General features: G+C 41.4%; 1 protein-coding gene across 4 annotated transcripts in view; it reads left to right on the top strand.

Moving 5' to 3' along the window:
• Positions 1–18,369, top strand: part of RAP1A (RAP1A, member of RAS oncogene family) — an 88,103-nt gene that overhangs the window by 59,401 nt on the left and 10,333 nt on the right. For all 4 annotated transcript variants that reach the window (XM_083444623.1, XM_083444625.1, XM_083444626.1 and 1 more), the window contains exons 3-6: positions 5,190–5,273; positions 13,376–13,444; positions 15,405–15,461; positions 16,505–16,645. In XM_083444623.1, the coding sequence (XP_083300749.1) occupies positions 5,217–5,273; positions 13,376–13,444; positions 15,405–15,461; positions 16,505–16,645 (324 nt within the window). In that variant the 5' untranslated portion in view covers positions 5,190–5,216. The remainder of the gene's footprint in view (positions 1–5,189; positions 5,274–13,375; positions 13,445–15,404; positions 15,462–16,504; positions 16,646–18,369) is intronic.

Raw genomic sequence — 18,369 nt, 5'->3', positions numbered from 1 at the left:
CTGAGCGCTTTGCATTTCCCATTAGGCGTTGCTGGTGAGTCTCTGCTTCACATTGGGAGGCAGTAAGCACAGTTAAGCCTGCTACCCAAGACTTGTGCTGAGAGTAGGATCACTGTCCAAAACTGGGCAAATGTATTGCAGGCTTCGCTGCAGACAGTGGCAGGCTCCGGGTGGTAGCTGGAAACATAAAAGTATGCTGTTCAATGCCCAGTGAAGCATCCCTCACACCATTGTACTAACATATCCAGAAAGTGTACCTGTTGTATGGAGTATTCCAGACTTAGCTTAATGGTGGATCTCAGTAAAGATTAATGAAGAGATACTCCTTTCCTTGACTGCATAAAATTTCTAGACCTGGAGCACACTGGAGCCAATACACTAGTGGTATTTAGGCATTCACTCATATGAGCAGGCAAATTTTTGTTGCACAAAATGGTGTCCAGCCCTAGTACCCTCTACTAATGGTGGTAGTGGTGTTGGGAGCCCTGAAGCAGGTAGCATCTTCGAGTGTGAGGATTTAGAACCCTGCATAGTCAGGGAGCCTACATATGTAGAACAGTCTCCCCACTTAAGACCTTCCTCATTGAACATAGGCATGTGACTGAGGGACACCGAGTACATTCCAGCTCTTCCCTTCATTCAATTTCAACCAAAGGCATCTTGTGATAATAGCTGGTTCAGATGTGCAGCCTTATGTAGGGAAGCTGTAGTAGTGATTATTTTCTTGTTGGCTATAGAAACACACAGTGTCGTATTTGTCCCCTCCCCAAACAGAAATACCCATGCTTAGGTACCAGTGCTGGAAGGAAGGATGTCCTGTTGCTCCTGTAAGAAGCCTAAACAACTTGGCTTTTTGCTGCTGTGGTAATAACTGCTTGGTCTTGTACCATTGCTATTGGCTACTGATTCATATTCCTGCCAACCTAGCAGTTCGAAAGCACGTCAAAGTGCAAGTAGATAAATAGGTACCGCTCTGGCGGGAAGGTAAATGGCGTTTCTGTGCGCTGCTTTGCTTTGCCAGAAGCGGCTTAGTCATGCTGGCCACATGACCCGGAAGCTCTCTTGGCCAATAAAGCGAGATGAGCACCGCAACCCCAGAGTCGTCCACAACTGGACCTAACAGTTGGGGGTCCCTTTACCTTTACTGTTTCACATGAGCACACAGCTACCTCCAATGGAACTTAATCAGAGCAAATTAGCATCACAACAGTCAAAAATGGTCTTGTGCACATAACTATACACTTTTCTTACTTATATAGTCAACTAGATCATTTTCCTCCCGTGTTGTACTTCTGAGGATAACAGCAAGAGTAAGAGTTATGGTTGGGGAAACTCATAAATCTAATGGCAAAGTTGGATTGTGATTTCTTCAAAAGAATTAGGCTGCTCTGATCCCATAGCTTTTGCTTTTCTGAATCCTTACTTGGGAGCAGGGCTATCTTGGGGAGGACTGGAAAAAAAGAATGAGAAAGTGATGTCATGGCTTGGCTGGGCTCAGTTGTTGGGGCAGCGAAGGCTGGTTTATAATGTAAACACTGTTAAAATGTTTATCGTTGGTTTTGTCATTTTCCTTATTTGTCGAGTAATCTTGAAGAGAATGAAAGGTTTTCTGGTGCAGCTTAGTGACTGGAGAGATTTCCATAAAAAGGCACAGACATTGCTTTGAGGAGCAGAAAGGTTTCTCAGTTGGCAATGGCAAGTGAGGCCTGACCTTTTACAGGGAGAAAATATTGACCTAAATCATTCCCTATCGGGGATGGGAAAGCGATCTCAGTCTCCTGCAACTTGCCACTATAATTTTCTTGCTTAATTGTACATACTTCTGTGCAGCTGAGTGTGAAAAGATAAATTGCATAAGCAAGTATTAATGTGTTTAGTGGAATTTTAAGGAGGGTCTTGTTTGCCAGAGTTCATATATGCATCTAGCTGCCTTATTTGTCACTGTTACAAAGTTTAACCCACCAGAATTGAGTTTGATAATATCTGACATCATCTAAGAGGGAAAAGATATTTTTTTGCATTAGTTCTCTGTGTGGCTTAATGAAGCTCAGGAGTATCAGAGGACAGAGCAGGTTTCTTAGTTTAGTTCCTTTCACAGCCTCTGTGCTTTGTACTGCCCATTTCTCTCCCAAGCTCAGATTTATTTATTTACTTCTAGAATCATAGAATTGTAGAGTTGGAAGGGACACCAAGGGTTATCTAGTTGAACCCCCTGCAATGCAGGAATCTCAACGAAAGCATCTCAACAGATGCCCACCACCTCTCATGGGAGTCTGTTCCACTGTTGAACAGCTCTTACCAACAGAAAGTTATTTCCACTTTTATGTTGGAATCTCCTTTCTTGAACTTGAATCCATTGGTTCAAGTCCTATCCTCCAGAGCAGGAGAAAACAAGCTTGCTCTGTCTTCCATGTGACAGCCCTTTAGATATTTGAAGATGGCTAGCATATTTCCTTTCAGTCTCATTATATTTATATCGCACATCTTCTGTGAACCACACTGAGATCTTGTGACAAAGTGTGGTATATAAATCTAATAAATAAACGATAACAATCTTCTTCCAAAGGAACCAGGGAAAACATATGAACACTAAAACAATACAATTAAAACTTCTGGGGGAGGGGGAACAGTTAAAAGCTTCTAATCAATAGAAAAAAATCTTTAAATTCGGTCTCATTAAATTGGTTTTGGCCAAATCCTGATATAAACACCAGCAATTTGTAACTTGTTCATCCACCTGTACTAGCTTGGCCTTTCCTTTCCTTTTCCCTTCCCTTCCCTGACAGAGACGGCGGGTAGGTCTACCTCCAGCACTGACCCCCACACACCAGGAACCGGGGTGGGGACCTCCTTGCACATTGTGTTGCTTGGCAGAAAACTTTGCCACAGCAGCCAGATAAAATGAGGATGCTGGACTTGGAGGGAATTGTTCCATCACACTCACTGTGGCATTGCACACTTGGTAGGACCACAAATGAATGCATAATTGATCTCAGAAATAGATGAGATTTTTCGTATGAATGAAATATGAAAATTGCTTAATTTTGTCAAGTCCAGTTCTAAATTGAGCTGGAGAATGTGTGCTTCACCTATCACTAGTTGTTCAGTCTGTTTTCCTTTATTCAATGAAGTTTTGAAATAATTTTGCCACTAAGGCATAATTTATAAAATAGTAATAATAATATTTAAAAACTGGAAAACTTACTTTCTACTATATATATCAAACTGCTCCTTTCAGGGTGCCCCACATTACAGTCATACCTCGGATTACAGACGCTTCAGGTTGTGTGTTTTTGGGTTGTGCACCACGCCGAACCCAGAAGTACCGGAACAGGTTAATTCCGAGTTTCAGCGCATGCACAGAAGCTCCAAATTGCGACCCACACATGCGCAGACGCAGCGCTGCGAGTTGCGAACGTGCCTTCCGCACGGATCACGTTCGCCACCCGAGTGTCCACTGTAAATACAGTGGTGCCTCGCAAGACGAAAAGAATCCGTTCCGTGAGTCTCTTCGTCTTGCGGTTTTTTCGTCTTGCGAAGCAAGCCCATTGACGGAGTAGCGCTATTGACATTTTAAGGGCTAAAAACGGCTTTTTAAGGCTTGGGGGATTAGTGGTTTTGCTGCTAAAATGCTTTTAGCAGCTTAGCGATTCAGAAAAAGGGGTTTTGGAGCGGAAAACCCCCCCGAAAATTTTCGTCAATTTTCGTCTTGCGAAGCAAGCCCATAGGGAAATTCGTCTTGCGAAGCGCCTCTGCAGACGGAAAACCCTTTCGTCTTGCGGGTTTTCCGTCTTGCGAGGCATTCGTCTTGTGGGGCACCACTGTACATACATACATACATACTCACTCTCTCTCTCTCGCCCCCTCTCTCTCTCTCTCTCCTTCTCTCTCCTCCCCTTTCATTAAATGTGGCACAGTGGACCACAAGTGGGAGGCATTATATTTTTCTTAGATTTTTACTCCATTTTTTCCTCCTTCGTTTCTTTGATTTTGTCTCGTTTGATTGTTATAAACCAGCTGTATGTCCATAAAGCAGCTGTACGGGCGGAAACCTGGGTTATTTTATGTGTGTTGTATAAGCCTGTTACATGTTTTTACTTACACAAAAAGTAATAAAATACTTGGAACAAGGAATTAAGTATTCTGCTAAGCAAGTTGATGCAACTGCCAAAGGCTTGTGAACTTAGCTTTTCAAAGTGATTAGTCAAAGAATTGTAGAATATACAGGCGATCCTTTATCAGATTCTCTGCTTCTGAAGTCTCTTTTTACTATGTTTATTTAATATTTACTATCGTTGTAATATTTGCTCATAAAATAACATCTTTCAAAGAGAACATATCGACTAAAACAACAGTATGACATGAGAATGGTGGTGGTGGTTTTTTGTTTTGTATTGCCATACAATGTTTACTGTGCCTGGAAACTGCAACACATTTTTCAATCATCCTGCTGTGGTTTGATGATTTGTTTGCTTTTAAAATGAGTTTCGTTTTGTTAATGCCTCCGTCTGTTCTTGAGGGGCAAGATAAAGATCTATGATGTTCTTAGAAAAGCCAGGGTTTGACCCATTTGGCTCCCAACACCAACAGCTTGGAGTTTAAAACCTGTGAGTGTTCATACTGCTTGCTCGCTACACATCTATAGATTCACAGTTGTAGTCATAAGTTGCTTCTGGTGAAAGTTTGTGAGATAGAAGCCACTCCTCCTATTAGTTCTCATTGAATCAAGAAAGCTCAGAGGAGAGAAGGCTACCTCACTCTTTGTGCTTGGGTGGAGAGCCTTTCTTTAGGCCTCTCACATCTACAGAGCCTTGCAGAAGGTAAAAAGCTGCCCTTGCCAACTCCCCAACCCCAGCAATTCAGACACAGGTAGCCAGAGGCCTCCACCCACATTGAATCTTCTATGTCAGTTAGGAAACAGGTGCAATGGTTGCAGTGGGGCAACCATAAACAATAAAGGCTGGCTACCAGGTCCAGTCTAGACTTGTGGACCTCATTGAGTCTCTTAGGAGTTATCAAGTTTGGCAAAAGAAATCGCCACATCACACTTGTCTATCATTGGCCATTATATACCTCTGTTAACAGGCCTTGAATGTGAAGATTCAGAAGCAGTTTGGTTCATTACTATCCCTTGTGCATTATTTCACATGATGACCTTAACTCCATTACTTCTTTCCTTTCCTTTCCAGACTGTCAGTATTTGAATAGACCACATCATGCGTGAATACAAGCTAGTGGTCCTTGGCTCAGGTGGCGTTGGGAAGTCTGCTTTGGTGAGTTGAGTCTTGATTTTTTTAATCGTCATGACCATAATCATACAAATAATATTATTAAAAAAGCAGTCTTGAAATGCTTGACCCTGGGTGTTAATGCCATAATTAATAATTTGCATTCAACGTACAAAGCAAAGAAATCAATGACTTTTACTAGGTATAAGTATGGCCTGGAAAAAGCTGGCCTGAGCTTGATGTTGGGGAATTCTAGAGTTAAGGGTGGCAGTGACTGGGAGGGTTTCTTTGAATTCTGCAGCCAGAAAAGCCTGCAATCTGTGATTAGACTATTTAGGTGAGGGATTTCCAACTTCCATTTACTAGGGGGCTACTTTATTCTCTAAAGTGCTCTGGGGAACTAAAACGTGTGTTGTTCTGTACAAGCTGATACCCTCATGAGATTGCCTCCATAAATATTTTGTGTTGTCTAGCAGCAATGACATCTAAATTACGATGTACATATGTTCAGATATAGCATTACAAACGCATATAGATGTAGATAACGCATATAGCATCCAAGGGATATCTACAGTGCCTTGAAAGTTGAGATTTTACTACTTTTCCTCGCAAGTGAAATTTTATACAAACCTCTCAGCACGCCCCTCCTCAGGGAGGGGCATCAGGACCAAATAAAATTGGGCTGTGGCTTGCAACTGGCCCAGAGAAAACTACTTGGCTATCCCTAGTTTAGGTCAGTTTGTCTATGTCTGCATTTTTTTGTAAAATGTGCACGTTTTGCTCTACGTTACTCCACAAAACGTACAGTGTTGGGCTTTGTAAAACCTTGGGAATAGGGATGGGCCTTGATTATGTGGCACAAGAAAGGATTAGGACTTCTGCTGAGAGCTTGTTCAACAACTGGCCATGCTGTTCAGGCTCCTTTTTATTACACAACATAGTGGAAAAACAGATTCTGATTAAGTGCTGATCTCTAGGATTCTGGAGAGGTTATGAGTTTCGCTTGGAATACACTTTTTTTTAGCTTTGTAGTGTAGTCACAGCCCTGTAGCTTTCTAGACTTTGCAACTTGTGCTCTGGCTAACTGTGTCTGAATTGCTGGAGCTGAACTATTGTAGAAAGTTTAAAAATACCACATTTTTAGATGCTGGTAAACATTGCTGGCTATTTTAAATTAGACGCCTTCAAATTACTGTTCCTCCGTGTTTGCTCTTCTCCTGTTTTTAAGCAGACTTAAATAAAGTGAGACGTGTGGGGAGCTGGGCTTCAGAGAGGCAATGGATTCCATGTGGTGTAGCATTCTGTGGCTGATGGTTTGCCATTCTCCGTGTCATTGAAATAGACATGCAGACTAAAAACTGCCATGCCAGGATGGGGATACCATTTTTAGTGGATGCCCACAATATGCTTAAAAATAATAAAACCAGAATGAGAGAACAACTTACACCTAATGAGCACATACATCTTTCCCCAAAAGGGCTTATGCCATGGTGACAAAGCAAGTGAGCAAAGTCAATTTGGCCACTTACTAGCTGTGGACTTGCTGGGTGGCTCTGGAGCAAGATGTTCTCCTTTGCTATTTTTGTGGGGGCGGGTAATAGTGAGATGATGGACAGAAATACTTAAAATTGTACAACACTTTCCTCTGTACTCTTAACAGCAAAAATCAAACTGTAAAGCAATAGGAATAAAGGTCTTTGATAATCTTTGGACTGCTGTAGCACTCCTGGCTAACTGAGTTGGTGGGAGGATGACCTCGTTTGTGTTTTCACATTACTCTTGGTCAAGCATTTCATGCAGAATCCATAGGCAACAAATAGAAATTCAAGGTGCTCCTGGAAAGTTCTGACAGGAATGTGGAACTGTGGTTGCTGACTTAGAAAAGGAGTTTGATTTATTGCACTTCCTAGATGGGATATCAAATGTAGTGAACCAAAAGTCCATTCCCGAGTTGGCAACCACAGTTTGAAACCCACATTCCCGTCTGTGCACTTTCCCAAACATAAAATGAGTACGATTCAATTTGAAAGTGTCTTTTGAATAAATAATAAGCTCCTCTGAATTAAAACCCTCTTCATCTGATGTCTGAAGTGCTTCTCCTCAGTTGTCACATATGTGCCTGTCAAATATAATCTTACACAAAACACCTACTATGAAAAGGTCATCACAATAGAAGCATCAAGTTACAGAACCTGTGTGTGTCTATATAGGCATACACACTAAACGTATAGGGGGAGTCTAAACAAAACAGTGCAAAGAGTAGCATTAAGTCTATCACATTTCTGTGCACCAGCCTGCCTCTAAGATATTTTCTGAAAGATAGTCTCTTTGTGGTCAGCTTCAGTGTATCCTGACTTTCACTAACTGGTTTATGAGCATTAAAAATGGCAATGCCTGATTGTAATCATTTATTTACTAATTTGGAGAGATAGAAGGTTGTTCTAAACAGAAGAAGGGTATACAGTGGTATCTCGGGTTAAGTACTTAATTCGTTCCGGAGGTCCGTCCTTAACCTGAAACTGTTCTTAACCTGAAGCACCACTTTAGCTAGTGGGGCCTCCTGCTGCTGCCGCACCGCCAGAGCACGATTTCTGTTCTCATCCTGAATCAAAGTTCTTAACCTGAAGCACTATTTCTGAGTTAGCGGAGTCAGTAACCTAAAGCGTATGAAACCTGAAGCGTACGTAACCCGAGGTACCACTGTAGTTGGTAGTTGATGCTTTAAAGTGGATACATGAGAATGATGGGTAATGGAGCTCTTTGTGATGACAGAGCTGAAACCCAGGGTTTGCCCCTGGGTGGTCAGTTGATGCTGGTGAGTGGCTAGTTTAGATTGAGTAGGGGTTGTTGGTAAGGAAATACAGATGTACCGTCTAAGTCCTATAATATGATTCGATTTGCCCAAATGGGCTGCCATCCATTGATAGGTTGGAATGCCTTTATCTGGCAACTGGATAGCTCAGTTGGTGAGACTCTTAATCTCAGGGTTATGGGTTCAAGCCCTATGTTGGGTGAAATATTCCTGCACTGCAGGGGGTTGGACTAGATGATCTTCCTGGTCCCTTCCAACTCTACAGTTCTGTAAACTGAAGATGACAAGTGATGTTCTGTCTCTTTCTTTGCTCTGCCTGTCCTGCAATAGTTGGATTTTGCTGAAATCTGTTTTGGCAATGTTGGAATAAGACCTAATAATGCTAGCCTTAACATCAGGGGCTCATTCACAATTGCATATTCCAATATGATATAAGCCTTCGCCTGCCAACAATATCTTCTTCCTGTTGGGATGAGTAATTATTGGATATAGAAAATAAGAAATCATTATGACTGTCTCCAACTGAACTGAGGGCAGTGGAGGTTAAGGCAGTCAGGACTACGAACCAGTTAAATGAGGTGAAGGTTGCTATGACAACAGCTTACCTAGTAGGAAGGTATTGGGAAACCAATAATTGACAACAGCTTATGTTTGTGTAGCTGTCAATTTGTAGAAGATTTTGGTTTCTCTCAGTCTCTCATATCTCCAAATGTTCAGTTCCCCACATTTCCACATCAGTTTGCAATTAAAATGAAAGTCTTTATGAATATGGCCATTTTCTATGCAATTTTGCCTAATATATACATTTTTGCAAAGCGATTTCCCTTATATAATGCATTTTTGTAAATTTTCACTAATGTATGCATTTTAAAGCACACTTTGCCCCCATTGCATGCATTTTTGTACACATTACTTTGCTGAACAATTACACTACAACATTTGGAAAAGTGCATTTTAATAATTTTTTTTAAAGGCTGTGTTTTTGTCTGTGGTCCAAACTGAATTTCTTCCCTATCTGTACGTATCTGTACAGTGCAGATGTGTTGGCTAGGACAAGGCAGATGCTTATGGTGTTCAGTGTTCACTGTTTCCACTGCTGTGGCAAAGCGCTGTGTACTCAAGTTGAGTATTTTGCATAAAAAGTTACTTAATCACAGACGCTTGATTATTTACCTGCAAGTTTTTGTTGCTTCTGGTTGTGTCATTCACCGTGGCTGACAAGTGTCCTTGGTTTTTCTGCAGCCAAGGTTGGAATCCTGTGCTGTGATATCAAGCTTCTTAATGAGAAGCTGACTTGATAGTTGCTTTGATTAGTATGCTGAATAAGGACATCCTTTATTAGTGGTAGGTTTTGCTTAATCTTCAGGGGAATAGAATGTTTTGCCGGGCAAGCTTTACATACCTTGTCATTTATTTTAATTCAGGAAGACATTCTGTGCACATTCCAGTAGCCATGTTGGTCTGTTGCCGCCAACCCACAAAGAATCCTTTAGAAGCCTAACGTTTATTACAGCATAAGCTTCCATAAACCAGGGACTACTTCGTCAGTTGCTTAAAGTGCTATTCTCAGTTGGCAGGTACATATGCACATAGACATAGAGAGAAAATGTAAATGGTCAGGTGAGCGGGAAATGCAGAGCAATGCAAAACACAGTGCCATTAAATATTAAATAGTCTAACCATTCACAACACCAGTAGCTGATAATGACATCCCCAATGTCAGGATGCTTGTTTTATTAGCACCTGTCCATGCCAGAGATGACGAAAATGAACTTCTCGACATTTTGCAATTCAGCATTTTCATTCTGAAGTCGGCAGGTATACCCTCGTTCAATAATGTCTCTAAGTTCAGGTGAACAATAGTGAGACCTGAGAGGTTAAATTATTCTCTGCCCCTTTCCTGGGTATTGGCATTTCTGAGGTCGTGCTTATGCCCATATATTCTTGCTGATAATAGGCTTCTATCATCTGCCAGCAATGCCTTCCTGTTTTCTACATTAGGACAAACAAGTAAGTCTTGATATAAAAGAATAAACTTATAACAAAGAAGGCACTGGTTGAAAACTTAAGAGCAAGCAGTCCCATAATTTGGGCACTGCCACCTAGAAGACCCTGTCTTCAGTCTGCCCCTATGTAACCTATGAGGGCCAGGGGTGCTTGGAGAAGATCTTGACTGACAATTAGCTTCCTGTTATCCCTGGTTCCTATACATGCATTTGAAGTAGCTGCATGCAACTGAACTATGGGTAGCATTCATTCTAACGCTAATGAGATTGTTCTCTCTGGGCAAGGTTTTCTGCATGCCTGGAAGAACAATATTTCCTCTTCTCCCCCTGCACACAGTTCTGGGGGTTCTTCTGACCTTCTGGAGCAGATTTGGGGAGGGTGGGTGGGAGGAGACAGGATTAAGTCCCATTGCATTAACAGGATTCCTTGCGCTGGTTTTTATTGCCACAAATTAGTTGACTACAACCCTATGTATGTAAAACTGAAGTAATCATATATTGTGTCCTTGTTCACACCTTCCGTTCCCTTTTTTGTTTCCCTCTGCCAATTTTTTAAAATTGCAAGCTCCTTGAGGTGGGAGACCAGTGTTTCTTCCACTCTGTAAATCACCATTCATGCTGATGGTGCTGTATAAATAACAAATTCCTGCTTCCAGATGCTTATGCTACAATAAGCTAATGTTTAAAGTACTTCGGGGCTCTTTGTATTTTCTCATATGCATTTTTATTTTGCCTTAGTATCTGAAAGACCTGATGTGATTGATAAATTACTTGTTTGCTCCTAAAGGGCATGTGAAATACAGAATGTTCTGAGTAGTTAAATAACGTACTCTTGTTTAGCAGACTGAGGGAGGGCCGTCTTTGTACATATAGCCTAGCAGCTTCCTGTGTTTAAAACGTAAGTGAGATCTCTGTGGCTTTTTAACCATTTGCAAAGGAAATTAAAATCTGTAGGTCTCTTTTGAAACATTTTGTTAAAAAATGAGAAATGAATATAAGAAACAAGAATAATGAAATCTGTGTTGCATTGTCAATAAATGACTTTTGGTTTTTTTGCGGATTGACTTTTGCTCTGATTGAGCTTTAAAGAGCGGGTTTTTGCAGAGAAAGCTGCAGAGCAAAAAAGGGGGCGCTCATACATGGAGCTTTAACTAGTATACTTTGTCTAGAAAGAGCGGAATAAAGGTAAATTTGGATAAGCCCTTAGATTATAGGCTTTAGGCAAAGCTATCAGGTCTCCATACCATATTTTGGTCTAATCATCACCCTCCTAACCTCCTTTGCAGTTCGAAAGGTTTGGGATCAATAATATCATCCTGGGGTACCTTTATATATGGACTTTCCATTGCTTTGTGCATTAGTAGATGCCTTGATCTTTTTTCTAGGAGGCAGTGTGTAGGTTGTGCTAGGCTGAAAGAATGACTTTTGAATGGTGCCTCCCTTCCTCCATTGAACATGAAAGCTAGAAAATTGTTTTCTCCCTTGTTAAGAAATCATTGGAGCATTCAGCACTCCCCCACCCCACAAATACAATGATGCCTTTTGCAGATAACTGGCCTTTCAAAATCTGAAACCACTTATTAGGAGCTATAGTGCTTGTGTTTCTTGTCATCATGAGAAAAATCCCAGCTTTGACCCTGAACAAAACAGGCTGTTGTTTAAAGGCTGTTTGCAATTTCTTAGAGCCAGTAGCTGGAAAAGACATTTGCACGAGTCACTGCAGAAAAGGTGGCTGTTATGTTTTTTAAAGGGAACTACTTGATACCTGCAAGTGCACGTGTACACACTGCAAAAATTGATCAAATTCCACAGAAGGGCAGAATATTCTTGAGAATTAATAAAGCCCATTCAGTAGTCAAAAATGGTCTTGGGAAACCTTTGTTTAAGACCCTGTGTGTGCATGCTGGTCTTGGGCAAATCTGCAAAGCATATGGCTCACCTCCTAGTGGACTTCCGGGTGTGTGTGTGGGGGGGGAATAGGGATTGTTACAATAAAACACTTTCAGCAAAAGGCCGATGCAATTTACATCATTGGTCTTGCTAAATGCCTCGCAGGTGTTAGTTGGTTTAGAACCTCATCTCTCTCTCCCCCCCCCCCCCCCGACGGTGCTACAAATGTTTAAATATAATTAAACAGGTTGTGAATCTGAAGCACAGAAATTGTTACCCATGTTCGGTCATGTAGCTGGGTTTTAGTTTAGAACCAACTTCATATAGCCTGGTTCACATGTAACAATCAGGTCCTGGTTTGAAGCCTTTTGGGATGAGCTGCTGGTGGGCCACTGAACTGCAGGCAGCAACTTCTCAGCAAAGAACCTTCTGGCCAGGACAGGCAGGAATATAAGAGAACTAGATATTCCAGTTGAGCAACAAGGTCTTCCTAAATTCTGTCATGCCCCTGCAGTATCTCGTTGCCCTTCGGCCTTAACTTCTGGTTTGCTTTTCTCTTCTGGTTTGTCCGTCCGGATGTTACTGCCCTTTGGAGACTTCCCAAGACTTTCCTAGTGTCACTGGAGCGTCTGCATAACATTGGGGATCCTTACCTAAGTTAGGGACAGTTGTAAGCAATTAGGTTAGGCTACCTACCAAGGCCAGCCAAGGGGAGCCTTTTTCTTCGGTTGGTGGCTGGCTTCCTGGTGAAATTGACCTGTTACATGTACTCGCCTCTTTCGGTGCTCTTCCAGTAGGTTTGGGGAGCAAAATCTACACTTTCTGCTCCCTTTTGCTGCACTAGCCCTGTTTCATTTAAATATGTGCACATACTGATTTTAATGCAAAGCTTTTTAAAATAGCATCCCATGTGAGTTTCTGTGGTGTTTAATATTACTGCATATGCTCAGTGCGAGAGGAATAGTGGTGGACTGTAGCAGTTATCCATGAGTGAGACAAATGACAACCCCCAGGCAGCAGGTCAGGGTTGTGTGGTACTTCACAGTTTAGCACTACCATGTAAACTGTGGTAAATAATGCAGATTGCCCCAACCTATAGAAAGTTAGCTTAATGAAGCTTTTTCTTTAAACCATTCTCATAAGTAGCTGGAGAAGAGACATTTTCACCCTGAAATCTGCATAAATTTGTTGAAATGGGGTTTGAGTATCAGTTATGGATTAAGCACTTGAAGGAGACTTATACTGTACCTTTTAAACCTGTACTTTTACCTGCATTGATTTTCCTGTTTCACTAGCTAGGCATCAGCTTGAGAATAAGATTGGGAGAACCAAGCGAAATGTCTGTTCTTTGCAAACGCTTTACGCGATTAGCCCGTTGAATAACTTCAGTTGGAGGCAGCTGGCTGACCCTCTCTGTGTGTTCTTGTTTTTCTTTCCAGACTGTACAGTTTGTTCAGGGAATTTTTGTTGAAAAATATGACCCCACAATAGAAGACTCCTACAGAAAGGTAAAGTATGAAGCTGTGATTTTCTCCACCTACTCTCAGATCAGTAACTTTAAGACTCCCCTCGCCCAGTTTTTTTCCTCTTGGTGTAGAATTCATGGCCTCCTCCCACAACACGATCAGTCTATTATTAGGATCATATTCCTAATAGTGTGTTGCTAATTCTTCCCAAGAGAATAATTACATGATTGTCTATCCCAGGGACCTCCAGATGTTGTTGGACTCCAGTTTACATCAGGCCACGCCAGCATGGCCAACAACAGTTGTAGTCCAACAGCATATGGAGGACCACAGACTCTCTACTCCTGGTTTAACTTGGGCTTGTTTTGTCTTTGATATAGAGAGGGCCAAATCTGGATGTGGACTGTGGCATGGTAAATTGGGGACAGCCCTTTCCCTATGTCATTTTCCTACCAAGAATTACTCCAGAAATTGCTGGCTTCCCCCAAAATTGGTACCTTCAGGGTCAAATGGTTTCTATGGTGGTCGTGGGTTGGGAAAGCAGCATGGGAAAGATGAATCTTCCCCTTCTCCCTGAATGCTACATTCCCAATTCAGAGAGGGCCTCCCTGTGGTTGCATTTCCTTTTTATTTATTTATTTAAAAAAAGAAAAACCACCAAGCCCAGGACAGAGAAACGTGGTTAGCACCAGTTGAGTCTGGGCCTGATACACCATCCAACGCATTCTAGGTAATCGGGTCTAATGCCATGCAGCCTTCTTTCACAATGCCAAACCAAGTGTAAGTCAATTTTAAGCTATTTGCTGTTAATAAAAGCAACATACTAAGTTTAATAAATAATAACTAAGTATTTTAAATCAGTGTTTGCAATTCCTTGGCATTTGTGGATTTTATAAGTTTTGGAGAAAAGGCCCAAGTTTTTTTTGCTTAATTCCATTAAAAAAACAAGAACAACAGCGTTCAACTCAACTCTTCACTCCGATTTCATAACAGGATATAAATCAGAAGCCAAACGTTTTGGATAACCCTATGAAGTAGTGTTTTTATTATTACTTTATTGTTGTTGCCCTGCAGTTTCATTGTGGATACTTTTAACTTAACCATAATATTTGCATGCAAAAGACTCCAGGTTCAATCACCTCTTGTACAGATGGAAAAGACTCTTGTCTAAAGCTTTTTTGGAAGGCCCTGCCAGTCACAATAGATAAACTGAGCTAGGTGAAGCAAAGATCTGGTTCAGTATAAGGCAGCTTCCTGTGTTCCTAGATTACAAGCACACCTACACAAATATTTCCTTGATCATATTACATGTCAGTGTTGTTCTATTAAAAATTAAATACTTGCTTGACATCCATTTAGGTATTATAGTTCAGTGGCAGAGCACATATAGAAGGTCACAGTTTCACTCTCGGGCATCTCCAGATAGATAGGGTTAGGAAATATTTCTGCCTGAAATCTTGAAGAGCCTCTGACAGTCCTATGCAATACCGAGTTCAGTGGACCAGTGCTCTAAGTCAGTAGCTTCCTGCATTCCTAATGGCAGACAATGGATACTGGCAGGGAGGACTTGGAGACTGCTAGTGAAAGGACTGCTTGCTCTTTAGGTATTTTATCTCCTGCCTGCCACGTTCCATCCTTTTGAATGCAACCCCATGTGTACAGTGGAAAAGCTCACAGTAAGGCTTGTTCACATGTACACTGTACACAAGTACAAACTGTCTGCACACATGTACAAGTGTTTGTGTGTACACTCTTGTTGGTTTTTCTAAATCCTGCTGATTTGTACGGCTCAACAGTTGTGTACACAACACTTGCATAAATTCATGGACTGTAACTTGTGCATAACTCTGCAGCTTAACTGTTTGCGTACACAGGTGGTGCACTAGTTGTTTGTAATGCTTAAATGCCCCTATTGCCAGGAGGTTATGAGCCAGCATTAATTGAGTCTCTTCCTCCTGTCCCTTAAGGCTATAATGGTATCTGTCCTTTATTTGTCTTTCAGCAAGTGGAAGTAGACTGTCAACAATGTATGCTTGAAATCCTCGATACAGCAGGGACAGTAAGTGAGATCTATCCTGAAATCTGAAATGCTTAATATTTGAAGGGAACACTAAGAGTGACGCAAGACATGGCTTTTAATGGGGGGTGGGTGTCCATCTCTTTCTTGCTTATGTTATGTGGCTATAAATAAACCAGCATTTCTTGCCTTTTCTATTATTCCAAGTAGCTCCTTGCACAGTTTATTGGGAACAAACTGAAACATTGTCTTGAAAGTTTTTCATTAGAACTTCATAAAATTTAAAAACAATTTCAGATTTCCGTCACTTTGAAGTTTTAACAAAAAATCCCCTTGTTGAACTTCTCTATTGTTGAAAACAACAACAAATTAAAACTTTATGGCAGTTAAAGCTGAGAGATAAAGTGTGCACGCTGCTAAACAACTTGTAAAACACATGTACCGATACAATTGCTGCCTTTAAGAGAGACTGCCTATCTGCCAGGCTTTCTTGGGCGTCCGTCCTTTAAAGCTTATAGGGGTTCTTGATGTTCTGAAAAGATTTCCTGAAATCCTTCTGAATCTAAAGACTGCTTTACATCTTACGATAGAAGTGTGTTTTATTTATCACTGTGCATTTAGTATTATCCTCCGCAGCCTACAATATGCGATCTGGGCTGGCTATATACTTTTTTCATCCTGACTACACTGTGTTGGCCCAGGCTGCTGGTGCATGTTTCAAGTGAGCTCTGGGTGTATGAGAGAGAGAGATGGCGGGGAAGGTGAGAGGGGAGGGGTATGTGTTAAAATACATAGCTGCCTTTCGCAAAAGAAGCAGATATTTGGTTGTAAGGTGTGAAGCCGCCCTAAACACTTCGAAGCCCTTGTTTTAAATTTCTAACATTGAAAGAAGGATATCTGAGAAAGCCAGTTCCTTTTAAAATTTAATTTATTTTTTTCACTGGATTTCTGCAAGAGCAAAGACTGGAAATTTCCAGTTGCCTATGACCTTTTTATCCCTGTTTAAACCCAAACTTCTTAATGTGTGTATGTTAAACAGCTAATTAAACTAAACAGCTAATTCATTTTTTTTTAATTGATTACAGGAGCAATTTACAGCAATGAGGGATCTCTATATGAAGAACGGTCAGGGGTTTGCACTAGTATATTCTATTACAGCACAGTCCACGTTCAATGACCTGCAGGACCTGAGGGAGCAGATCTTACGGGTCAAGGACACGGAAGACGTAAGTAAACGGGTTATTGCTTTTTGAACCATTGGAATCTACCCCCCCCCCCAAAAAAAAAAACCTAAACAAGCCAGCATCTGTTTTTTGCACAGTTAATAAGATGACTGAAGAACACTGTTCTAGAATGTTTTGTATGATATCATAAATTTCTCTATTTAGATATTTTGGAGACTATTCATATGGACATTACTGGACGGTTAGTCAGAAATGCTCAGTATCCCAAACTGGGATTGAACTCTGGAAAAGTTCAAGTCCCATAAGAAGTGGCTTTTTAGTAGAATACGCCAGTGTACAAGCCCAATTCCTCCCGCTCAACCTTTTGTCACTGAAATGGCTACATATGGTGCCAGGTTTTTAGAAGGCTCAGTAACTCCCATTATGACTTGCTGTTTAAAATGGGTTTTGTGGCTCTTTGGTAGAGATTTTGTTTCTGGCTGCTATCAGGTGGAAAAACACAGTTTTCTAGTTGTGTGATAATCTGGCTAATCAAAATAGCTGTGCTCAAAAGTCCATACTGCTTTTTTTCGTAAAGAAAATATTACAAACTTAATCAGTAGACTAAAAATCTTAGTACTATAAAACTTCCTTTGCCGCACGATAGTTTAAATATGCTTAGATGCCTAGAAAGTGGAGGTAATGTAAATGTTTTAGTATTTTAACTTGTGCATATTTTAAAGTGACTAACCTGTGACCCTCCTGCTGTTGTTGGTCTGCATCTCCCATCAGCCCCAGCCATGGTGGTCAATAGTCAGGGGTGATGCAAGTTCGTTTGGGAACACAAGGGAACGGGGCACAGGTTAGCCACCTTGGCCTAGGTCCATCTTTTACTGTAATATGTGAAAGACTTCCAGTTGGCTGGACTGAGCGCCAACCCAGGCAGCTGGCTTCCTATATGGTGTATCACCTTTTAAGCAGGGATTCCATCAGTAATCATGCAGAAGATCTATACCTGGATGACTTTGCGGTCAATTACTATTGCACATCTGTTAAGTGGCTATGCAATTCAAGCTGACGGGCTTTGCATTATGCTGTCAGTTCCATGGCATCATGCTGTAGGTTGCGATGTTGCGCATGGATGTTTTCATTGTTTACAGATACCACCATCACCACCACATATGTTAAGAACAGCCCTGTTTAATCAGGATCCTACCAAATGTCCACCTATTCAGTTTTCTGTTTCTTAAGGCTGCAATTCCTAATAGACTTTCTAGGAAGTAAGTCTCAGCCCATATAGTGCAACGAGTGAATGTGCAGGGTGAAACTGCACAATGGGTTGGATTCAGCTAAGTAGTTCTGCTAGCAGGAGCCAGCGCAAGGCCCCCACTAGGTCAATGGGTCTTTTGCCCACACACCCCAGTTGGCTCTTGGAGGGTTAGGAGAACCCCCAGAACAGCGCATCAGGGAAGTAGAGGGGAGACTGTGTCATCAGGTAAGCAGAAATCTTGAATATTTTGTCTGAATCAGTAGCAGCAAATGTTGTCACAGACGTTCATAACCCATCCGCACTGTAAAACCTGTGACCTAGCAATTTATTGTGCTAACCAGGAAGTGTTACTTTAGCATCAGCTCTAGCTTCCTCTCTTGATTTGGGCTCTTTGTTAGTCCAAAAAATCAGTGGACAGAATTGGAATGTCTGTCCAACCCATTGTATTCAGGTAATTATTCATGAAAGATCTCTCCATAGATGAATAGGTAGCTACAATCCAATGCATGTGGATAGG

The sequence above is a fragment of the Podarcis tiliguerta genome (assembly GCF_965153285.1).
Source record: "Podarcis tiliguerta genome assembly, chromosome: 6".
Classification (NCBI taxonomy): Eukaryota; Metazoa; Chordata; class Lepidosauria; order Squamata; family Lacertidae; genus Podarcis; species Podarcis tiliguerta.
The sequence above is the reverse complement of the archived record's forward strand: the minus strand, read 5'-3'. Positions and strand labels throughout refer to the sequence as shown.